Raw genomic sequence first — 26,412 nt, 5'->3', positions numbered from 1 at the left:
TTTTTTACAAATCTCCTGAATAGATTTGCAGTTCTATTAAGCATCCAATTATCTTGATGTAGTTTCAAATGAATATGATTATATTCATTGCTAATGACTCTGTATATTTGAATTCAGCTCTCATTTTATAAATGAATTCACCTTCAGTTTTTTCAGCTGGGTCTGAATTTTCCACTCTTGTCATTAAAAAGCGAATGGAACCATTTATCACCTCTAAGTGGTCAGAGGTACCAACACTGAGTTACCTGTTTCTAAAATACAGCCGTATTTCTCCTTCGTTTAATGTTTCTGTAATCCGCATGCAAATACAGGGCAACCTAGTTTTTTCAAAATAATTACCGTATTTTAATATTAAATATTATATAAGACATTGATAATAAAGATGAAAGGAACTTTTCCAAATTCATACTGTACTTTTCAATCAATGATCTATATAGATTATTTATTGGGCTGTCTTCTCAATGCTTAATTCACTCTTCAGTCACAAGTTAGGCATTCATGAAGATAAATGAACTACTATCTCTTATAAATCTCAAAGTATCATTTGAAAATGATGGCACGATGAGTTAAGGTGCCTAAATTTCATGGTGATGGGCAGTATGAATTCAGAGATAGGTTGGCATTATTTCACAGGATAACTGCTTTTGGAAACCTTAGACTATTATATATGTTTAAATCATGTGCTGTTAGTGCAGTGCTCTACACAATGTAAACACTCAATAAATACCACCAATTGCTTGAGTGATTAAACAGCTTACGTTTATTCCTTTTATGCCTAACTGTTCTTTAGATTTGATGCTCAAGGCAGCGTTAAGCGGCAAAGTACTTTTCTAATCTGTAAAATGGGGTTTGAAGCGCTCTTGACAATAACCTTCTCTCCAGTGCTTAAATCACTCCCAGGCCAAGGTATCTGGTTAGGGACACAAGACTCACTCAGGCCTGTAAGGAAATGGAATCTCCCTCTGGGAACAACTGATGGGATTGATTACGCTACTGAGGTTTTCAAGGAGCTACTGGTGCTCTCTAGTCTCTAGTCCCAGGGGCCAGTCATATTCTTGCCGGGGCACCGAATAAAAGGAGCCCAAGGTGGGCTGTGATGCAGCATATTAGGAAGCACATGCAAAGTTTGCTTTCTGTGTCATTTCATTCGTTCAATCGTATTTATTGAGCACTTATTTGCGGTCAAAATGACAGCAGCATAATGCCAGTTGCGTAGCCACAGTTGTGGCAGTAGGCCATTGCTTTGTTAGTCACTATAGTCAGGCCAAGCTGCGTGATCAGCTCACTCCCTCCTACTTTACACCTCGCTGATCTCCTACTACTAACCAATCTGTACAATCTACTCTTCTAAAGCCAACCTACTCACTTTACTTTGATCTTGACTATCCCACTAGTCCTTTACCACGTTCCCAGAACTCCCCCAACTTTGGTATCTGACAGTCCATTCATTCATTCAACCGTATTTATTGAGCACTTATTGTGTGCAGAGCACTGTACTAAGCGCTTGGGAAGTACAAGTTGGCAACATATAGAGATGGCCCCTACCCAACAACGGGCTCACAGTCTAGAAGGGGGAGACAGACAACAAAACAAAACATGTGGACAGGTAAGTCATCAGAACCACTCTCCCCACTTTCAAAACTGTTCTAAAATTAAAACTCTTTCAAGAAGTCCTCCCTGACTAAGCCCTCATTTTCCCTATCTGCCCTTCCCTCTGCATCAACTATGCATTTGGCTGTGTGCCCCTTAAGTAACTGATATTCTCCATACTCCAGTCCATACTTCACTTTGCTGAAGAGATCATTTTTCTACAAAAATGTTCAGTCCACGTTTCCCCACTGCTCAAGAACCTCCAGTCATTGCCCATCCACTTCGGCATCAAACAGAAACTCCAAAGCAGTCAATCACCTTGCCCCCTCCTACTTCACCCCAGTGCTCTCCTACTCCAATCCAGCCCACACACTTCACTCCTCTAATCAATCAACCATATTTATTGAGCACTTACTGTGTGCAGAGCACTGTACTAAGTGCTTGGGAAGTACAAGTTGGCAACATATAGAGACGGTCCCTACCCAACAGTGGGCTCAGAGTGCTCTAACCTATTCACTGCACCTCAATCTCATCTATCTCACCACTGATCTCTTGCCTAAATCCTACCCCTGGCCTGAATGCCCTCCCTCCTCATATCCAACAGAATATTACTCCCACCACTTTCAAAACCTTATCAAAGGCACATCTCCTCCAAAAGGCCTTACCCAATTAAGCCCTCATTTCCTCTTCTCCCACTCCCTTCTGCAGTGCCCTTCCAATTGGGTTTGCTCCCTTTTTTCACCTCTCCCTCAGCCCCACAGCACTTAACAATAATAATAATAATCATGTTTGTTAAGCACTTACTAAGTGCCAAGCACTGTTCTAACAGCTGGGGTAGAGACAAGTTAATCAGGTTGGGCACAGTCCCTGTCACACATGGGGCTCACAGTCTTAATCCCCATTTTACAGAGGAGGGAACTGAGCCACAGAGAAGTGAAGTGACTTGCCCAAGATCACACAGCAGATAAGTGGCAGAGTTGGGATTTGAACCCATGACTTTCAGACTCCCAGCCCTGTGCTCTATCTACTAGGACACACTGGAGCTCGTTGTGGGTAGGGAATGCGTCTACCAACTCTGTTACACTGTACCCTCCCAAGTACTTATTACAGTGCTCTGCACACATTAAATGATCAATAAATATGATTGATTGATTGATACTCCAGTCCCACAGCACTTATGTACATAAGAGAAGCAGCGTGGCTCAGTGGAAAGAGCACGGGCTTTGGAGTCATAGGTCATGGGTTCAAATCCCAGCTCCGCCACTTGTCAGCTGTGTGATTTTGGGCAAGTCACCTAACTTCTCTGTGCCTCAGTTACCTCATCTGTAAAATGGGGATTAAGAATGTGAGCCCCACATGGGACAACCTGATCACCTTGTACCCTCCCCAGTGCTTAGAACAGTGCATTGCACATAGTAAGCGCTTAATAAATACCAAAATTATTATTATGACACCCCTTATACTCTACTATTTCCCTTATCTGTAATTTATGTCAGTGTCTATCTCCCTCTGTAGAACGTAAGCTCCTTACATCTATCAATCAATCGTATTTATTGAGCGCTTACTATGTGCAGAGCAGTGTACTAAGTGCTTGGTCTACCAATCTACCAATTACACTCCGCCAATTGTTAGCTGTGTGAGTTTGGGCAAGTCACTTAACTTCTCTCTGCCTCAGTTCCCTCATCTGTAAAATGGGGATTAAGCCTGTGAGCCCCACATGGGACAAGCTGATCACCCCAGCGCTTAGAATAGTGCTTTGCACATAGTAAGCACTTAACAAATACCATTATTATTATTATTATCTACCAATTCTATTATATTGTACAATCCCAAGAGCTTAGTTCAGTACTCCACACACACAGTAAGTACTCAGTAAATACCACTGATCGATTGATTGCTGTCTTTGCTGCTCATATGAGTCATTTTTCAAAGTTCCTCCTGAGTTTGTCAACTTGGCAGAATTTCCCAGGTGGATCTTTGGTCAGACCCTTTACCTGCTGATGTCACAGCCACGGCAGGCAGAACTGGAACTAGAACCCTGATCTCCTGATTCCCTGAGCAGGGGTCTCTTACCACTGAACCAACAGCAGCTGTTTCCTGTAAAATATCATTGATCGTAACACCGTGTACTAGATGGCAAGTGCTGGCCTAATTTGCAAACTCAGAGACCAAGAATTCAACTACTCAAGTCAATCAATCGAAGGTATTTACTGAACGCTTCTTGTGCGCACAACACTGTACTAAGCACTTGGGCGAGTATACAGTTCCTCAGAGTTGGTAGATACGTTTGCTACAATCCTATAAAGAAAGGTTTCTCTAAGCATTTTACAGATTAGAGAATGTAACACTTAATGCTGATTTTGGAAGGAAATCTGAAGAAAGAGGAAAAGAAACTGACCGATTTTAGAATAAACAATAGTTATAGGAGGGACCTCAACGATTTCTAACAATGCTCTAAGGTTTCTAATACAGTTCCAGTTGGCTGGTTTTCAGATCCTTCTGTTGCTTAATTAATTAATTAATTAATTCAATCGTGTTTATTGAGCACTTACTGTGTGCAGAGCACTATGCTAAGCACTTGGAAAGTACAAATCAGCAACATATAGAGATGGTCCCTACCAAATAATGGGCTCACGGTGTAGAAGGGGGAGACAGACAACCAAACAAAACAAATAGACAGGTGTCAATACCATCAGAATAAATAGAATTATAGCTATATACACATAATTAATAAAATAGACTAATAAATACGTACAAATATACACAAGTGCTGCAGGGAGGGGAAGAGAGTAGGGCAGAGGGAGGGAGGGAGGGCGATGGGGACTGGAAGAGGAGAGGAAAGTGTCTACTATTAGTGTGTAGCATTCAGGCACTGACATCACCCCATCCCTTTCAACTTTGTAGTTTTAAATTCATTATAGATAAAAAGTTTCATATAAATATTTTCATTATTTATTTTATCTCACCTATGCTCTTTCAGGCAATAAGGAATATAGGTATAATTAATTCCAAATTCTTAGATTAAGATCATCATCATCATCATCATCATCAATCGTATTTATTGAGCGCTTACTATGTGCAGAGCACTGTACTAAGCGCTTGGGAAGTACACTCAGCTGTTTTTCACTGTAAATTTGCCACTAGAGTACCTAACAATATCCAAAATTTCTGAACCCTGTTGATGTCATATCTCCTCTATTGTGATGTCAGTCAGGATTGCCTGGTCACGTTTCAGGAGATTTTTCTTGCTTCAAGATACCCGGGAGCGAGAGGCCACTACATCATACCAATATGTGACAGGAATTGCAATGACTCTATAGGAGGACTATGTTTATATTACACTGCCTTTTAAGCAGCAATGAGCAAGTCTTCTACATTATGTCTAAAGTCTTCTTTTCCAAGAAGCAATATATTCAGCACTTTAATTGATAAAATTGTTAACAGACCCTCTTTACAGTTCTTACGTCAGAGGGGATATCATTGTTATGAACCTAGGGTTTATAGAACTCTGTCAAAAATCCTGAGGTATGTTGACTTGGAAGGGTTTGATGTCCTTCTCACCGATTATATCACATTTGTGGAGGAATCGGGACAGCACTTTGAATTCAATTTTAATTTTGAATTTACTGAGATCTGCATAAATACAATCCTGTATTGGACCTTTGCAAGGAAAGGTAACCCTCAGTTTGTGGAATTGCTTCTGAAGAGGACCAAAAACTACATTCAAGACCGAAGCAGTAAAGTGGCACTGATATGGAGGTAACAATCTGAATGTGTTAAACTATATGAAGAAGGAAAGCCTTCAGGACAGTTAGGGATAAAAGACTGCTTATTCTAGAAAGGGCATATATGATATTAACACATACGTGTTACATTTATGTGGAGATAAGGTTCTGGAAACTGACTTGAGAGCTTGTACAGTGCTCAATAAATACTATAGATTGATTGATTCTCTTCTGCTCCTCTCATCCTTACCCATCTCTCCAACTCTTTGAGATCTGTCCCAAACATAGGCTCCAACTTTTCACTGTGAATACTTCTGAAGGGGGTGGGAATTTGAAGGGAACTGGACATTGGAAGGGAACAGATAATGGTCAGGAACACAATTAGAGGTGTTTTCAACCTTGCTTGAAAACTCTCAAGCTTTGTCAGATACCTCGGATGAATGAGGCTAGGCGAATAGCTCAGAAAGTCCCCATGGAGTGGACAGCTGTTGCCCTAAATGGGTAACCATAGGCTTTTGATATACAGGTAACCCCAGTAAAGAAACAGACCTCTTAAACCTCACCAGTTAGTCTATAAAATGCCATTTTATAAATCTAAGATACCACTTTTGAGACTGTCAGATAGTATATTTGCAATTCATGGACTATGGTTCCAAAGGAAATTAAAAACAAGCACCTAATCTTCATTTAATAATAATTATAATAATAATGGTGGTATTTGTTAAGCACTTACTATGTGCCAAGCACTGTTCTAAGTGCTGGGGTAGATACAAAGTAATCAGGTTGTCCCACATGGGGCTCACAGTCTGAATCCCCATTTTACAGACGAGGTAACTGAGGCACTGAGAAGTGAAGTGACTTGCCCAAAGTCACACAGCTGACAAGCGGCAGCAGTGGGATTAGAACCCATGACCTCTGACTCCCAAGCCCATGCTCTTTGCACTGAGCCACGCTGCTTCATTTAAGTACCAATTCATTAATTTGCAGAATGTAAAGCTCGGTGCAATTCAAACAAGAACTGAAGTTTATAAAATTGCTCACTTCTTAGGGACTAAAGTGCTCTGCACACAGTTAAGTGCCAATAAATATGATTGAATGAATAAATGAACTAATGGAAATTGTCTCCCACAATTTATGAAAAGGCTATGCTAGATAATGAGGATGGTTAAGCGAGCCTATGGAGAAAAAAAATAAACTCAGCATTTCCTGCAGATAGTAATAATGGCATTTAAGTGCTTACAATGTGTAAAGCACTGTTCTAAACACTGGGGAGGATACAAGGTGATCAGGTTGTCCCACAGGGGCTCACAGTTTTAATCCCCATTTTACAGATGAAGTGACTGAGGCACAGAGAAGTGAAGTGACTTGCCCAAAGTCACACAGCTGACAATTGGCAGAGCTGAGATTTGAACCCATGACCTCTGACTCCAAAGCCCGTGCTCTTTCCATTGAGCCACGCTGCTTGTCTAGTATTAGTAGTAGTAGTAGCAATAGTATTCAGTTAGTGTTTATTACATGCAGAGCACAGTGCTAAACCCTGGGGAAGAAATACACAGATAGCATATAGTCTGTTGCCAACTTGCACTTCCCAGGCGCTTAGTACAGTGCTCTGCACACAGTGAGCACTCAATAAATACGATTGATTGAATGAATGAATGAATGAATATAGACATCATATAGATATGGTCCTGGCTGCAAGGGGCTCACAATTAAGAATAGGTTGGGGAGGTGTTGGCAACAGATCTACTATTACATTAGCCCCATTAATAATTTCCAATTTCAACTAATCAAAGTTGTCTGTACTGAAATTCGTATACTGAGATTGCTAGCCCCTTGTGGGACAGGGACTGTTGCCCAAACTAATTTGTTTGTATCCAGCCCAGTACTTATCTATTTTGATGCTATTGATGCCTGTCTACTTGTTTTGTTGTCTGTCTCCCCCTTCTAGACTGTGAGCCTGTTGCTGGGTAGGGATTGTCTCTACCTGTTGCCGAATTGTACTTTCCAAGCGCTTAGTACAGTGCTCTGCACACAGTCAGCACTCAGTGAATACAACTGAATGAATCAATGAATGAATAGTACAGTGCCTGGCACGTAGTAAGTGTTTAACAAATCCATTCATTCAATCGTATTTATTGGGCACTTACTGTGTGCAGAGCACTGTACTAAGCGCTTGGGAAGCACAAGTTGGCAACATATAGAGACGGTCCCTACCCAACAACAGGCTCACTGTCTATTACACAATTACTTTATGTGCATATGTGTGTGTGTGTATATATATATATATATATATATATACATGTGTGTATATATATATATATATACACACACATACACACAGACACATATATACATATATATACACGCACATATATATGTGTGTGTATACACACACATATACATATACATATATACATATATACATATACATATGTACACATATATACGTATACATATATACATATATGTGTGTGTATATACACACACATATATATGTGCGTGTATATATGTATATATACACATATATGTGTGTCTGTGTGTGTATATATACACACATATATACATATATGTGTATATACATATACATATATATACATATATGTACATATACATATATATACACATATACACACAGAGACACATATATACGTATATATGCATATATACACGCACGTATATATGTGTGTGTATATATACACACACACATATATGTATACATATATACACATATATACGTATACATATATATATGTATATACATATATATATATATATATATATTGCTTGCCAAATCCAACGGCTCATATTCTGTCCTAATCCTCCTCGACCTCTCAGCTGCCTTTGACACTGTGGACCACCCCCTTCTCCTCCACACGTTATCTGACCTTGGCTTCACAGACTCCGTCCTCTCCTGGTTCTCCTCTTATCTCTCCGGTCGTTCTTTCTCAGTCTCTTTTGCAGGCTCCTCCTCCCCCTCCCATCCCCTTACTGTGGGGGTTCCCCAAGGTTCAGTGCTTGGTCCCCTTCTGTTCTCAATATACACTCACTCCCTTGGTGACCTCATTCGCTCCCACGGCTTCAACTATCATCTCTATGCTGATGACACCCAGATCTACGTCTCTGCCCCTGCTCTCTCCCCCTCTCTCCAGGCTCGCATCTCCTCCTGCCTTCAGGACATCTCCATCTGGATGTCCGCCCTCCACCTAAAGCTCAACATGTCCAAGACTGAGCTCCTTGTCTTCTCTCCCAAACCTTGCCCTCTCCCTGACTTTCCCATCTCTGTTGACGGCACTACCATCCTTCCCGTCTCACAAGCCCGCAACCTTGGTGTCATCCTCGACTCCGCTCTCTCATTCACCCCTCACATCCAAGCCGTCACCAAAACCTGCCGGTCTCAGCTCCGCAACATTGCCAAGATCCGCCCTTTCCTCTCCATCCAAACCACTACCCTGCTCATTCAAGCTCTCATCCTATCCCGTCTGGACTACTGCACCAGCCTTCTCTCTGATCTCCCATCCTCGTGTCTCTCTCCACTTCAATCCATACTTCATGCTGCTGCCCGGATTATCTTTGTCCAGAAACGCTCTGGGCATATTTACTCCCCTCCTCAAAAATCTCCAGTGGCTACCAATCAATCTGCGCATCAGGCAGAAACTCCTCACCCTGGGCTTCAAGGCTCTCCATCCCCTCGCCCCCTCCTACCTCACCTCCCTTCTCTCCTTCTCCAGCCCAGCCCGCACCCTCCGCTCCTCCACCGCTAATCTCCTCACCGGGCCTCGTTCTCGCCTGTCCCGCCATCGACCCCCGGCCCACGTCATCCCCCGGGCCTGGAATGCCCTCCCTCTGCCCCTCCGCCAAGCTAGCTCTCTTCCTCCCTTCAAGGCCCTACTGAGAGCTCACCTCCTCCAGGAGGCCTTCCCAGACTGAGCCCCTTCCTTCCTCTCCCCCTCGTCCCCCTCTCCATCCCCCCGTCTTACCTCCTTCCCTTCCCCACAGCACCTGTATATATGTATATATGGTTGTACATATTTATTACTCTATTTATTTATTTATTTATTTATTTTACTTGTACATTTCTATCCTATTTATTTTATTTTGTTGGTATGTTTTGTTCTGTTCTCTGTCTCCCCCTTTTAGACTGTGAGCCCACTGTTGGGTAGGGACTGTCTCTATGTGTTGCCAATTTGTACTTCCCAAGCGCTTAGTACAGTGTTCTGCACATAGTAAGCGCTCAATAAATACGATTGATTGATTGATTGATATATATATATAAAGCTTCAGAGTATATATGCATGGCTTCAGAGAGTGTTACAGCTTTCATGCTGCAGGCTCCTCTGCCCACCTTCAAAGCCTTCTTAACATCACACCTCCTCCAAGAGGCCTTCCCAAATTAAGCCCTCTTTTCTCTAACTCCCTCTCCCTTCTGTGTCATCTATGCAATTGCATCTGTACCCTTTGGGCACTTGGTATTCACCACACTCAGCCCCACAGCATTTATGTACATATTCGCAATGTATTTATTCCTATTAATGCCTGTCTCCTCCTCTAAGCAGTAAACTCACTGTGGGCAGAGAATGCATCTACCAACTTTATTGTATTGTATTCTCCCAGTGCCTAGTACAGTGTTCTGCATACAGCACTCAATAAATGCCATTGATTGATTGATATACATCATGTATAGTGTGCATATCTACACTGTATTAGATTATGTGTGCTTATATGTAATAATAATAATGGCATTTATTAAGCACTTACTATGTACTATGTCTTCTAGACTGTGAGCCTGCTGTTGGGTAGGGACCGTCTCTATGTGTTGCCAACTTGTACTTCCCAAGTGCTTAGTACAGTGCTATGCACACAGTAAGTGCTCAATAAATATGATTGAGTGAATGAATGAATGAACGCAAAGCACTGTTCTAAGCGCTGAGGAGGTTACAAGGTGATCAGGTTGTTCCACGGGAGGTTCACAGACTGTGAGCCCGTTCTAGACTGTGAGCCCATTGTTGGGTAGGGACCATCTCTATTTGTTGCCAACTTGTACTTCCCAAGTGCTTAGTACAGTGCTCTGCACACAGTAAGCGCTCAATAAATAATAATAATAATAATGGCATTTGTTAAGCGCTTACTATGTGCAAAGCACTGTTCTAAGCACTGGGGGATACAATGGGATCAAGTTGTCCCATGTGGGGCTCACAGTCTTAATCCTCATTTTACAGATGAGGTAACTGAGGCTCAGAGAAGTTAAGTGACTTGCCCAAAGTCACACAGCTGACAATTGGCAGAGCTGGGATTTGAACCCATGACCTCTGACTCCGATACAATTGAATGAATGAATCCCCATTTTACAGATGAGGTAACTGAGGCACAGAGAAGTTAAGTGACTTGCCCAATGTCACACACCTGACAATTTGCGGAGCTGGGATTTGAACCCATGACCTCTGACTCCAAAGCCCGGGCTCTTTCCACTGAGACACGCTGCTTCTCCTATGCTTGGTGCGTAGTAAGCACTTAACGAGTACCATTATTATTATATAATATTATAATTATATATGTTATATATTATAATATCATAATTGAAGCAGTATGTCATAATAATAATAATAATGGCATTTATTAAGTGCTTACTATGTGCAAAACACTGTTCTAGGCACTGGGGAGGTTACAAGGTGATCAGGTTGTCCCACGGGGGGCTCACAGGTTTAATCCCCATTTTCCAGATGAGGTAACTGAGGCACAGAGAAGTGAAGTGACTTGCCCAAAGTCACACAGCAGACAGTTGGCAGAGCTGGGATTTGAACCCATGACCTCTGACTCCAAAGCCCGGGCTCTTTCCATTGAGCCATGCTGCTTCTCTATGTAGTGGACAAAGCATAGGCCTAGGACTCAGAAGGTCATGAGTTCTAATCCCGGCTCCGCCACTTGTCTTCTGTGTGACTTTGGGCAAGTCTCTTCACTTCTCAGTTCCCTCATCTATCACATGGGGATTGAGACTGTGAGCCTTATGTGGGACAGGGACTGTGTCCAACCCAATTTGTTTGTATTCACCCCAGTGCTTAGTACAGTGTCTGGCACACAGTAAGTGCTCAACAAAGTGCTCAACAAAGTGCTCAACAAATGCCATAATTATATATATATATATATATATATATATATGTGTGTGTGTGTGTGTAATATATGTGTAATGTATATATGTATATGTATATATGTGTAATATATATATTACACATGTTGGGAGTGTTAAATTGCTAGTCCATCGATTGTATTTACTGCTGTTATTTTGGAGGTATAATTGTCTTGTAAATAGAGAAGTTCATGAAAAGCAAAATTTAAAATAATTATTATATATTTGCATCTTCATTCAAGAAAAAATAAAATTAGCGACTTCCAAAACCTAGGCACCTTCAAAATTATAAAAATCAGTGAAAGTATTGAATGACTGGGTGTATAATAGTAGTAGTATTTTTTAATCACCCAATGGGTGAAACGCACTGTACCAAGTAAGCATTTGACCCTGTTTAGGAAGAAAGAAAATGTGATTCCTTTAGCTGCTAACTGAACTTCACCACTGGCTAGCCTACTATATATGATAGTTAATCAGTCGGCCTTATTTATTGAGCGCTAACTGTGTGCGGAGCAGTGTACTAAGCACTTGGGAGAGTACAATATAATAATATAACAGACACATTCCCTGCCCTAGAGGAGGAGACAGACAAGAGGCAGAGCCAGGATTAGAACTCACGACCTTCCAGCTCCCAGGCCCATGTTCTATCTGCTATGCCATGCTGCTTCAATTACAATTTTATAATATATAACATAACATAACATATATAATTGTTATAATCAGAATATATAATACTAATGGTACTTTTTAAGTGCTTACTATGTGTCAAGAACAGAATATATACATATAAGCACACAAGATCTAATATAAATATGCACATGCACAATATGTATATTGATACAAAGAGAGAAGCAGCGTGGCTCAGTGGAAAGAGCCTGGGCTTTGAAGTCAGAGGTCATGGGTTCAAATCCCAGCTCCACCAATTGTCAGCTGTGTGACTTTGGGCAAGTCACTTAACTTCTCTGTGCCTCAGTTACCTCATTTGTAAAATGGGGATTAAGACTGTGAGCCCCCCCTGGGACAACCTGATCACCTTGTAACCCCCCAGCGCTTAGAACAATGCTCTGCACATAGTAAGCGCTTAATAAATATCATAAAAAAAAAATCCCAACTCTGTCAACTGTCAGCTGTGTGACTTAGAGAAGCAGCGTGGCTCAGTGGAAAGGGCACGGGGTTTGGAGTCAGAGGTCGTGGGTTCAAATCCCAACTCTGCCAATTGTCAGCTGTGTGACTTTGGGCAAGTCACTTCACTTCCCTGTGCCTCAGTTCCCTCATCTGTAAAATGGGGATTAAGACTGTGAGCCCCACTTGGGACAACCCGATCACCTTGTATCCCCCCAGCGCTTAGAACAGTGCTTTGCACATAGTAAGTTCTTAACAAATACCATCATCATTGTTATTATTTTTATTTGGGAGAGTCACTTAACTTCTCTGTGCCGCAGATCCCTCATCTGTAAAATGGGGATTAAGACTGTGATTCCCCCTGTGGGACAACCTGATCACCTTGTAACCTCCCCAGGGCTTAGAACAGTGCTTTGCACATAGTAAGCACTTAATAAATGCCATTATTATTATTATTATTAAATAAAAAAATTATAGATATATACATAAGTGCTATGGGGCTGAGAGCGGGGATGAATAAAGGGAGCAAATCAGGGAGCTGTAGAAGAGAGTTGAAGAAAATGGAAAAGAGGGCTTAGGAGGGCTTAGTCAGGGAAGGCCTCTTGCCTTCAATAGGGCTTTGAAATGGGGGAAAGTAATTGTCTATCGGATATGAGGAGGGAGGGTTTTCCAGGCCAGAGGGAGGATGTTGGAGGCCTCCTCCAGGAGGCCTTCCCAGACTGAGCCCCTTCCTTCCTCTCCCCCTCGTCCCCCTCTCAATCCCCCCATCTTATCTCCTTCCCTTCCCCACAGCACCTGTATATATGTATATATGTTTGTACATATTTATTACTCTATTTATTTATTTATTTATTTATTTATTTTACTAGTACATATCTATTCTATTTATTTTATTTTGTTAGTATGTTTGGTTTTGTCTCCCCCTTTTAGACTGTGAGCCCACTGTTGGGTAGGGACTGTCTCTATATGTTGCCAATTTGTACTTCCCAAGCGCTTAGTACAGTGCTCTGCACACAGTAAGCGCTCAATAAATACGATTGATGATGATGTTGGCCAAAGGTCAGTGGTGAAAAAGATGAGATCAAGGTACAGTGAGAAGGTTAGCATTAGAGGAGCTAATTGTGAGGACTGGGTTATAGTAACGAGGTGAGGGAGGAGGAGACAAGGCAGCCAGTGGTGAGGACTTTCTGTTCGGTCCAGAGTTGGGTGGGCAACCACTGGAGGTACTTGAGGAGTGGGGAAACGTGGCCTGAACATTTTTGCAGAAAAATGTCACACTGACGTTCTCTGATATTTTTTTGGTACATTGCCAGTGGTGGTATAACTTTTACATAACTGCATATCATAAAAAGCCAAAGGAGAGAGAACTTGCGGAACGCATTATTGCAGCTAAAAAACTAGACCACTACCTGCACGTCTACAGGATTATTATGCTGCGTTTCATAAGTCTACATGACAGGTTTTCCAATAGACTGAAAGTTCAGCTCATTACCCATTTAAAGACTGATTCCTGCTTTTGCTTGCTTCACTCACCCACATAAGCACTGCTATAATTAACTGTCGGTTGAGATTAAGCAACTTTTGATGTACAGTAACTATGCTCTTCAGAAATGGAGATTATTCATAAATCTCAACTGATCTGTTAAAATCTCCGCAAGTAGTTTAATTGACATATTTTCTCCACCGAGCTGCCTCGATTCATTTTTCCAGCACCGTTTTAACACTTAGGAAGATGAATGAGCTTCAGTACTTCGGGGGGGTTTTGCTAAAAGCCCCTGCAGACCCTCTAAACAAATCACAGGTTTCTCTTGCTAATCTCAGTCTTGCCAATCATGGTTTTAAGTATTCATGATCATTTTCCAGAGAACAGTTTGACTTCCTCAGCGTTTGGTTCTGAATATCTTCTTACTGGTATTTGTTAAGCACTTACTATGTGCCAAGCACTGTGGTAAGCATTGGGATAGATACAAGATAATCAGATCTGACACCGCTCCTTGTCCCTCACTGGGTTCACAGTCTAAGTGGGAGGAAAAAGAGACATTTAATCCCCATTTTACAAAGGGGGAAACTGAGGCACTGAGAAGCTAAGCAACTTCCCTAATATCACACAGCAGATAAATGAAGGAGCCAGGATTGGAATTCAGGCCCTTTGAATCCCAAGCCTGTGCTCTTTCCACTAGGCCACACAGCTTTCTTAGTTTTCCAAAGCTGTGAGTATAAAAACAAACACCACTTCAAACTCTCGGTCCACTCACTGACCTCCAACACAAAGGGCATTTCCATTAATTGTGACTGGTTTAAATTCAATTTTACCATCCGTTTGCTGGCAACGTAGGTAATCTGGATGTAGCAAACCAGGTGAAGCCAAGTTAAAACAGAAAGAATTTTGTTTTGTTTTCCTCAAACCTTTGAAAATTTCACCGTGTCATTGAAATCAGATAATTCCTTTGTTCCTTCATATAATAAAAGCTCTCCTCTGTAATAACTCTGTACTTATATGCTCATATTTCTGTACACATTGGTGTACATTCCCTACTATTTAAGCATTTATTCATCTCCAAATCAATTTTTCCTTTTTCAAAATCTATCTGTAAATTATTTTGTGCCTGTCACCTCTACTAGACTGTTGGCTCCTTGTGGGCTGGGAACATGTTCCTCTAACCATACTGTACTCTCTCAAGGGCTTAGTTCAAAGAGGTAGATTGATTGATTGACCTAATAATAATAATAATTAATACTATTAGTATTAATAGTACTATTAGTACTATTAGTACTATTACTATTATTATGGTATTTGTTAAGCACTTACTATGAGCCAAGCACCGTTCTAAGCGGTGGGGTAGATACGAGGTAATCAGGTTGTCCCATGTGGGGCTCACAGTCTTCATCCCCATTTTACAGATGAGGGAACTGAGGCCCAGAGAAGTTAAATGACGTGCCCAAGGTCACACAGCAGACAAGTGGCAAAGGCAGGATTAGAACCCACGTCCTCTGACTCCCAAGTCCAGGCAACTTCCTGTAAGCCATACTGCCACAGGCATATTCTGCAAATCCCCATGGTTGGCAATAAAAATCTGTAAAGGCCATCAAATGATTGTGTGACAGTAAGTGGGAGAGGGAGCTGAGACAGCTGATCAATGAAAACTTCAATCAATCGATCAATGATATTTATTGAGCAATTATTATGTGCAGAGCACTGTACAAAACACTTGGGAGAGACCAATATGATGGAATCGGTAAATATAATCACTGCCCACGAGGAGCTTACAGACTAGAGGGGGAGACAGATGTGTAAATAAATGTGCCTAGGCAAAGTAGAAGGGAGGCCAAATAAGGGAATAATAATAATAATAATGATAGCATTTATTAAGCGCTTACTATGTGCCAAGCACTGTTCTAAGCGCTGGAGAGGTTACAAGGTGATCAGGTTGTCCCGCGCGGGGCTCACAGTCTTAATCCCCATTTGACGGATGAGGTAACTGAGGCACAGAGAAGTTAAGTGACTTCACGGAGACTTCTTGAAGAGAACATGATGGGGAGATGGGGGAGATAGAGAAGCAGCGTGGCTCAATGGAAAGAGCCCGGGCTTTGGAGTCAGAGGTTATGGGTTCAAATCCCAGCTCTGCCACTTCATTCATTCATTCATTCATTCAATCGTATTTATTGAGCACTTACTGTGTGCAGAGCACTGTACTAAGCGCTTGGGAAGTACAAGTCCGCAACATATAGTGACGGTTCCTACCCAACAACGGGCTCACAGTCTAGAAGGGGGAGACAGACAACAAAACAAAACATGTAGACAGGTGTCAAAATCGTCAGAACAAATAGAATTAAAGCTAGATGCACACCATTAACAAAATAAAAAGAATAGTAAATATCTACTAAATGCTTTCCAATGGCTGTTAACACTCAGCTGTGTGAATTTGGGCAAGTCAGCTTCTCTGAGCCTCGGTTCCCTCATCTGTAAAATGGGGATGAAGACTGTTAGCCCCACATGGGACAATCTGATCACCTTGTAACCTCCCCAGTGCTTAGAACAGTGCTTTGCACATAGTAAGTGTTTAATAAATGCCATAAAAAAAGATGGGGAGAGTGATGTTCTCTCAGATATGAAGGGAGAGGAAGTTCTAAGCCAAAGGGGAGGATGTGGGGTCAAAGGTGAGACAGATGAGATCAAGGTAGAGTGAGTAAATTGGTGGTAGAGGAGGGGACTGTATAGGTTGTGTGGCAGTAATAATAATAATAATAATAATGGCATTTATTAAGCGCTTACTTGTGCAAAGCACTGTTCTAAGTGCTGGAAAAATAATGATAGCATTTATTAAGTGCTTACTATGCGCAAAGCACTGTTCTAAGCACTGGGGAGATTACAAGGTGATCAGGTTGTCCCACGGGGGGCTCACAGTCTTAATCCCCATTTTCCAGATGAGGGAACTGAGGCACAGAGAAGTGAAGTGACTCGCCCAAAGTCACACAGCTGACAGTTGGCAGAGCCGGGATTTGAACCCATGACCTCTGACTCCAAAGCCCGGGCTCTTTCCGCTGAACCACGCTGCAGTAGAGGTAAGGTAGATGGGGGAGGGCTGATTGACTGCCTTAAAGCCAACAGTAAAGAGTTTCTGTTCCATGTGGGGACAGATAGGCAGTGGGGAGATGTGGATTATGTGTTTTTAGAAAAATGATCCAGGCAGTAGAGTGAAGTATGGGCTGGAGTGTGGAGAAAAAGGAGGAAGGAAAGTCAGAGAGGAGACTGATACGGCTCCCCCTCCTCCCCCTCTCCATCCCCCCCATCTTACCTCCTTCCCTTCCCCACAGCACCTGTATATATGTATATATGCTTGTACATATTTTTTACTCTATTTATTTATTTTATTTGTACATATCTATTCTATTTATTTTATTTTGTTATTATGTTTGGTTTTGTTCTCTGTCTCCCCCTTTTAGACTGTGAGCCCACTGTTGGGTAGGGACTGTCTCTATAAGTTGCCAATTTGTACTTCCCAAGCGCTTAGTACAGTGCTCTGCACATAGTAAGCGCTCAATAAATACGATTGATGATGATGATGATACGGCTGCAGGAGCACCATGGTGTAGTGAGCGCTTACTGTGTGCATTCATTCCTTCAATCGTATTTATTGAGCGCTTACTGTGTGCAGAGCACTGGACTAAGCACCTGGGAGAGTACCATACTTTGAGAAGCAGTGTGGCTCAGTGAAAAGAACCCGGGCTTTGGAGTCAGAAGGTTATGGATTCCAATCCCGGCTCTGCCACTTGTCTGCTGGGTGACCTTGGGCAAGTCACTTTACTTCTCTGTGCCTCAGTTATCTCATCCGCAAAGTGGGGATTGAGGCTGTGAGCCCCACATGGGACAGGGACTGTGTCCAACCTGACTTGCTTGTATCCACCCCAGCGCTTAGTATGGTGCTTGGCACATTGTAAGCACTAAACTATGAGAAGCATAGTTTAGAGAAGCAGCGTGGCGCAGTGGAAAGAGCACGGGCTTTGGAGTCAGAGGTCATCATCATCATCATCAATCGTATTTATTGAGCGCTTACTGTGTGCAGAGCACTGTACTAAGCGCTTGGGAAGTACAAGTTGGCAACATATAGAGACAGTCCCTACCCAACAGTGGGCTCACAGTCTAAAAGGGGGAGACAGAGAACAAAACCAAACATATTAACAAAATAAAATAAATAGAATAGATATGTACAAGTAAAATAAATAAATAAATAAATAAATAGAGTAACAGGTCATGTGTTCGAATCCCAGCTCCGCCACATGTGGGCTGTGTGACTTTGGGCAAGTCACTTGACTTCTCTGTGCCTCAGTTACCTCATCTGTAAAATGGGGGTGAAGACTGTGAGCCCCACATGGGACAACCTGATGACCTTGTATCTATCCCAGCGCTTAGAACAGTGCTTGGCACATAGTAAGCGCTTAACAAATGCCGTCATTTTTTTAAAAACAAATATCACAGTTATTATGAGTTAAAGTAGGATAAGTGCTTGGATCAGAGAGGTAACCTTTGGGATAATAATAATACATATCTATTCTATTTATTTTATTTTGTTAATATGTTTTGTTCTCTGTCTCCCCCTTCTAGACTGTGAGCCCATTGTTGGGTAGGGACCGTCTCTATATGTTGCCAACTTCTACTTCCCAAGCGCTTAGTACAGTGCTCTGCACACAGTAAGCGCTCAATATGATTGATTGATTGATAATAATGATGGTATATGTTAGGCGCTTACTATGGACAAAGCACTATTCTAAACGCTAGGGTTGATACAAGGTCATCAGGTTGTCCCACGTGGGACTCACCATCTTAACCCCCATTTTACAGATGAGGTACGTGAGGCCCAGAGAAGTGAAGTGACTTGCCCAAAGTCACACAGCTGACAAGTGGCGAAGCCGGGATTCGAACCCATGACCTCTGACTCCCAAGCCCGGACTCTTTCCACTGAGCCATGCTGCTTAACCCTCTCAGGTTCCCTGCCAAGTTGGGAAGAAGCAAAGGGATTTTTTTGTTTATTTGGTTTTGTTTGTTTTTTAACAATGCTATTATAACAGCTTAGTGTGTGACAGGTACTGTACTAAGCTCTGGAGCAGATACAAGATAATCAGGTTCACTCATTCATTCAATCATATTTATTGAATGCTTACTGAGTACAGAGCGCTGTAATAATAATGATAACAATGATGGCATTTATTAAGCGCTTACTATGTGCAAAGCACTGTTCTAAGTGCTGGGGAGGTTACAAGGTGATCAGGTTGTCCCACGGGGGGCTCACAGTCTTAATCCCCATTTTACTGATGAGGGAACTGAGGCACAGAGAAGTTAAGTGACTTGCCCAAAGTCACACAGGTGACAATTGGCAGAGTCGGGATTCGAACCCATGACCTCTGACTCCAAAGCCCGGTCTCTTTCCACTGAACCATGCTGCTTCTCTACTAAGCACTTGGAAAGCACAGTTCAGCAGCAGAGACAATCCCTGCCCACAACGGGCTCACAGTGTAGAAGGTGGAGGAGACAGACATCAAAACAAGTAAACAGGCATCAGTGGCATCATTATAAATAAATAGAATTGTAGATATATACACATCATTCATAAAAATAAATAGAATTATAATTATAAATATGTACACAAGTGCTGTTGGGTGGGGAGGGGGATAGAGCAAAGAGAGCAAGTCGGGATGATGGGGAGGAGAGGGGGAGCAGAGGAAAAGCGGGGCTTGGTCTGGGAAGGCCTCCTGGAGGAGGTGAGCTTTCATTAGGGCTTTGAAGGGGGGAAGTGAGCTATTTTCGTGGATTTGAGGAGGGAGGACATTCCAGGCCAGAGGTAGGACGTGGGCCAGGGGCCGAGGGTGGGACAGGAGAGAATGAGGCACAGTGAGAAGGCTAGAACCAGAGGTGCGGAGTGTCATAACCCTTATCAAAGCTCAGAGTCTTAATCCCCATTTTGCAGATGAGGTAACTGAGACACACAGCAGTGAAATGACCTGCCCAAAGTCACACAGCAGACAAGTGGTGGAGCTGGAATTGGAACCCAGATCCTTCTGACTTTTAGTCCCATGTTCTATCCATCAGGCCACGCTGCTTCCCTATTTTCCCACGTTTCTTTATAGCTGGGCCTCTTTTTGCCCTTAAGTGCTCTTTCCCTGGACCAGCTCTCTCCTGCTATAATAATAATAATAATACTGGTATTTGTTAAGCGCTTACTACGTGCAAAGCACTGTTCTAAGCACTGGGGAGATGCAAGGTGATCAGGTTGTCCCACGTGGGGCTCACAGTCTTCATCCCCATTTTACAGATGAGGTAACTGAGGCACCGAGAATTGAAGTAACTTGCCCAAAGTCACCCAGCTGACAAGTGGCGGAGCTGGGATTAGAACCCATGACCTCTGACTCCCAAGCCTGGGCTCTTTCCACTGAGCCACGCTGCTTCTTGACCCAGTGAGAAAGCAAACAGATAAGGATCAAAGATTCTGGAAGCACACACATAATAAAAATAATAATAATAATAATAATGGCATTTGTTAAGCGCTTACTATGTGCAAAGCACTATTCTAAGCGCTGGGGAGGATACAAGGTGATCAGGTTGTCCCATGGGGGACTCACAGTCTTCATCCCCATTTGACAGATGAGGGGACTGAGGCCCAGAGAAGTGAAGTGACTTGCCCAAAGTCACCCAGCTGACAATTGGCGGAGCCGGGATTCGAACCCTCAACCTCTGACTCCAAAGCCCAGGCTCTTTCCATTTTGAGCCACACTGCTTCTCATGAACACATGAGTTTCTGATAACCAACTTCAATACTTCCTGTGTTACTACAATAGGTACTGATGGATAATTAATCAATCATATTTAATCAATCGTATTTATTGAGCGCTTACTGTGTGCAGAGCACTGTACTAAGCGCTTGGGAAGTACAAGTGGGCAACATATAGAGACAGTCCCTACCCAACAGTGGGCTCACAGTCTAAAAGATAATAAATGATAAGAAATTGATAATAAGAATAAGAAATTAATGATAAGGAACTTTGAGCAGTTCTAGCTGGCCGGTTGTATTCCATCTGGATAAAACCTGCTGCCGTTTTTTATGGTATTTGTTAAACACTTACTATGTGTCAGGCACTGCTTTTCTAAGTGATTGATTGATTGATTGATTGAAGTGCCAGGGCAGATACAAGTGACTCAAGTCAGGCCCAATCCCTGTCCCACCCGAAGCTCACAGTCTAATTAGGAGGGAGACTATGCATTGTAGCTCCAAATTTTCAGGCACAGAGAAGTTAAGTGACTTAGAATGGTCACATAGTAGGCAAGTGGTGGAGTCAGAATTAGAACCCAGGTCCTCTGACTCCTAGGCCTGTGTTTTATCCACTAGGCCATGCTGCTTCCTTTCCAATGTAATAGGTCAAATCAAATTCTTAGCTTGCTGCACTAGTGTTTTACCAGTTCACCCTGAAGTAAATATGTATATATGTATATATATAAACATATATATATGTATATATATGTATATATAAACCTGTATATATGTATATATGGTTCTACATATTTATTATTCTATTTATTTATTTATTTATTTTACTTGTACGTGTCTATCCTATTTATTTTATTTTGTTAGTATGTTTGGTTTTGTTCTCTGTCTCCCCCTTTTAGACTGTGAGCCCACTGTTGGGTAGGGACTGTCTCTATATGTTGCCAATTTGTACTTCCCAAGTGCTTAGTACAGTGCTCTGCACATAGTAAGCGCTCAATAAATACGATTGATGATGATGATGATGATGATGATGAAGTAAATCCAAAGAAAGAGCTCAGAGAGAAAGACCATTCTGTGGTCACGCTAAGCGGCGAAAATCACCAGAACTCACTGTTCAACCATGAATTTTGGTCCAAATAATAACAATGAAAATATCAATAATAATGGTTGTGTTTGTTAAATGTTTACTCTGTGTCAAACCACTGTTATAAGTGCTGAGGTAGATAAACTACAATCGGATCAGAAACAGTCCAAAGCAGTGCCTTCTCAATTTAACCGCGCCTATGGAACTACTGCCCAAGATAGAAAGCCTCCATGACGAAGTAAAAATAACTCTCAATTCAGAAAGCTGAGATTACTCTCCCTGTGCTCTATAAATCAATCAGTCACTCAAGGGTAGGCGAGATAATTATGGTATTTATTGAGTGCCTACTAAACGTGATGTAGTGGCATACTGTAATAAGGACTCCGGTAGGTACTTGGGAAAAGTATAATACAATAGAGTTGGTAGACACATTCCTGCTATATCTGTAACTGTCCAACTAGAGCACACAAGACATAGTAATTTATTCTTCTGACATCTGACTTTCAAACTGAGATCAAAAGTTCCATCCCCAATGGCAGGATAATCCTGAACTATTCCTTTTAACCATGGTAGGTTTCCCCCAAGTTAACAACTAGAAAAGATTCCACCCCTCATACATTTCCTTTCTATCTCTTCACCGTTTTACCAGATTTAGTAGTTTCTGTCCTACACAAGAATTATGGGCTTTTTACAGAGGTCATTTTACTACTTTTTACCAGCAGCTCATGCTACATTTGCTCATAATTGGCTCTGATTTCTTTGGGTTTTGTACGATTAAAGGGGAGAAAGAATCTCTGTCACAAAAAGAGTAGTAATAAAGGAATACTGAAAAAATTGGGGGACTACATCATTGTTAAAATCTGCAGAATGTTTATCATGTTCTAGGTTTTAATGATAAATGCATTTTTATTTCTATTTACAGAACTTTCACACCAGTATACTATCCAAGCCCTCTGAGTGGCATCACGCCGTTGCTTTATGTCGCTCAGAGTAGGCAATCCAATATCTTTAAAATACTTCTACAGTATGGAATTTTAGAAAGAGAAAAAAATCCCATCAACATTGTGTTAACGATACTGCTCTACCCTTCAAGAGTGAGAATAATGGTTGATCATGAATTAACAGACATTTGTGACGACGCTAAAACATGTTTAGTGCTATGCTCCAGAGTTCTTTCTGTCATTCCAATCAGAGAAGTTGAGGTAAGTAAAATTTTCTTGGTGATTTTAGCTTGTGTCAAATATGATGAAATGTGATGTGTAGTGTCATTTTTTAGCACAGACAATCATAAGAAGGAGAACTCTGAGTGGAAAAAATAATGTATATTCATTCAATCGTATTTATTGAGCACTTACTGTGTGCAGAGCACTGTACTAAGCCCTTAGAAAGTACAATACAGCAATAAAGGGGGACAATCCCTGCCCACAATGGGCCTACAGTCTAGAGGTGGTGTGGGGAGGAGACAGACATCAAAACAAGTAAAAAGGCATCAATATAAATAGAATTATAGATATATATACGTAAGTGCTATGGGGCTGGGGGGAGAGCAGAGGGAGCAAGTCGAGGTGACATGGAAGAGGGGAGGAGCTGAGGAAAACGGCGCTTAGTCTGGGAAGATTAATGTTTTATATCCTTGTACTTGCACCAGAAGTGAATTGCACTTTAATTTCATTAACTGAAATCTTTGAAATCTCATATTGCCGGGAGGTTTTCTTCATTTTTCTCAACATTCCATTCTCCCTGATCTCCCTGCCTCTGGCCTCTCTCCTCTCCAGTCCATACTTCACTTTGCTGCCCATGTCATTTTCTCTAAAAATTTGTTCCCTTATGCATCTCATACATCTTCATCTCATATATCTTCATACGTAGAAGCAGTGTGGCTCAGTGATAAGAGAACAGGCGTGGGAGTCAGAGGTCATGGGTTCAAATCCTGGCTCCGCCGCTTGTCAGCTGTGTGACTTTGGGCGAGTCACTTCTCTGGGCCTCAGTTACCTCATCTGTAAAATGGGGATTAAGATTGTGAGCCCCATGTGGGACAAACTGATCACCTTGTATCCTCCCCAGCTCTTAGAACAGCACTTTGCACATAGTAAGTGCTTAACAAATACCAAAATTATTATTATTATTATTATCTCCCTATTCTCCGAACCTCCGGTGGTTGCCCATCACCTCCACATCAAATAGAAACTCTTCACTATCATCCTTAAGGTACTCAATCAGCTCTCTCCTCTCTATTTTTCCTCACACCTCTCCTACTACAACCCAGCCCGCACACTTCACTCCTCTAACACCAATCCACTTACTGTGCCTCACTCTCATCTCTCTCACTGGTGGTCTCTTCCTCATGCTATCTCTTCTGCTTGGAACTCCTTTCTCCTTATCTGACAGACCACGACCCTCACCTACTAAAATTAAGCCTCGACTAATCTCTTATCTCCCGACTCTATTCTCCCTTCTTTCTGTGTCTCCTATGCACTTAAACCTGAACCCTCTAAGGACTTTGATACTAACCCCCCAGCCCCACATCATTTAGGTACCTATCCTTAGACGTAGTTGCTTCCCTTGTCTATAATTTATTTTAATGTTTACCTTCCCCACTAGATTGTAAGCTCCTTGAGGACAGGATTCAGTTATATCAACTCCCTTGTACTTTCCTAGGTGCTTTGTATAGTGCTCTGCACACAGGAAGCGCTCAATAAATGAGATTGATTGATTCTCTCTTCCCATCTCTCCCTATCTCCTTCCTCACTAATTCCTTGCCTCCCTTACTGAGTTTCCACCTTCTCTACCACTTTAACATCATTTGTCTCACCTTCCCTCACCCCTCATCCACCCTTTTTCTCTGGCCCTCGCCACCCTAAATTCTCCTTCCTCCCGATTAACCAGCCATAATGTTTCCATTCTTCCTTGATTTCCCTTTCTGTTTCATCCAACTCTACCCCATCATGACTCCTCCCTGATTCCACCTCTTTTCCTCCTTCACTTCCCCCCGGATCCCAGTCAGAACCACATCCCATGGCTCCATGCAGTTCTGCCAGGCCGCAGAAATGTCAAAACAATCTGTGAGCGTTCTGTGAGTTTTCACCTCTCACAGTCATTGCTACCACCATCTTTAATTCTAGTGTTTTACACCCAATACATCAGATCCCACTTAAACCAACCAGGGCCTCGGGGGAGCCTCGGTGACACGTCGTGGAGTTCAAACCACACTTCTGATCACTAAGGTTACTGGGGGAAGATTTTTACTTAATTTTACCAACACGCAAGAGAGTGACACATACATACTCACTCCACCACTCAAGAGTCCAATGCCAGTCTGTGGTCAAAGGAGCCCGTTCTGCCAATGCTTCTTCTTTCTTCTTCCAAGTGCTGTCCTGCAGCATGCTCCCGGGCCTCATGGTGATTCAAAGGGGCAGCCTTTTATTTGCCTTAGGACTTACAGTCATTGACTGGTCCAGGCCCGTTGCTGGGTAGAACAGAGAAAGAAAACCACCCCTCCCTCCATGCTCCACCCCCACAGGCAGGCAATCACCTGTCTCAGGTAGAGCCCATCAGTGCCTTAGCAAAGTCTCTCCCTTGTTGTTTTTCACGGGACCCTAAACAGTCATTTATTCATTCAATCATATTTATTGAGTGCTTACTGTGTGCAGAACACTGTACTGAGCGCTTGGCAATAAAGAGAGGCAATCCCTGCCCACAACGGGCTCACAGTCTAGAAGGGGGGAGACAGACATCAAAACAAGTAAACAGGCATCAATATAAAGAAATGGAATTGGAGATATAAACACATCAAAATAAGGCAGCTTGTAGTGGTTCACCTCAGAGGATCCTTGATTTAGAGATTTTGAGCCTTGACAATGCACTTTTTGTCGCTTCTAAAGAAATATTAAATAGATAATTCAGACAGGTGTGCATTGCGAGTTGCAATAAAATCATGTAATAGAAGAGTAATAATTTCCTTTCTCTTCAGGCACAGTTGCATTTAGGAAGACGTCCAATTATTTCTAACTGGTTGGATTACATTCCCGCAGCAAGGTACAAAGAGCCATGTGAACTTCTGCATCTTTGTCGACTGACCATAAGGAATCAACTGTTAACCAGCAATATGCTCCCAAATGGAATATGTTCGCTCCTAATTCCTGTTTGTCTCCAGGACTACCTCAATTTAGAAAGTTAATTCACTTCCTTAGGCTGAATTCCTAAGGGTGACACGCTGTAAGATCCAGAAATTAATAAACAATTACCTACATTTTAATGTTTTTATTTCGATAAATACCATATTTCATTGGAAAAAAATCATCTACACGATTCTAAAATAACTGAACCCATTAAAATATGCATATTACTTTATTATGAGTGAACCAAATTATGTCTTTAGTTACATGTATAAAACTCTGCAATGTTTGAAACTAAAGGCCAATTAGATCCACTGCGATCCTACTGTAATTACAATTGAAATGAACACGATTTTAAATCTTTGTATTCACTGGTTATGATTAAGCTTCTCATCAT

At 42.0% G+C, this 26,412-nt stretch overlaps 1 protein-coding gene across 1 annotated transcript; it reads left to right on the top strand.

The window, feature by feature from the left end:
* Positions 1-4,885: 4,885 nt before the first annotated feature.
* ASB17 (ankyrin repeat and SOCS box containing 17) lies at positions 4,886-26,149 on the top strand. Its single transcript, XM_038745815.1, has 3 exons — positions 4,886-5,349; positions 22,823-23,102; positions 25,871-26,149. The coding sequence occupies exons 1-3, from the start codon at positions 4,949-4,951 to the stop codon at positions 26,075-26,077; spliced, it is 888 nt and encodes a 295-aa protein (XP_038601743.1). The 5' UTR covers positions 4,886-4,948; the 3' UTR covers positions 26,078-26,149.
* The last annotated feature ends 263 nt before the right edge of the window (positions 26,150-26,412 follow it).

This window comes from Tachyglossus aculeatus, chromosome 4, assembly GCF_015852505.1.
Source record: "Tachyglossus aculeatus isolate mTacAcu1 chromosome 4, mTacAcu1.pri, whole genome shotgun sequence".
NCBI lineage: Eukaryota > Metazoa > Chordata > Mammalia > Monotremata > Tachyglossidae > Tachyglossus > Tachyglossus aculeatus.
Note: the sequence above shows the minus strand (reverse complement) of the source record. Positions and strands in the feature narration are given on the sequence as shown.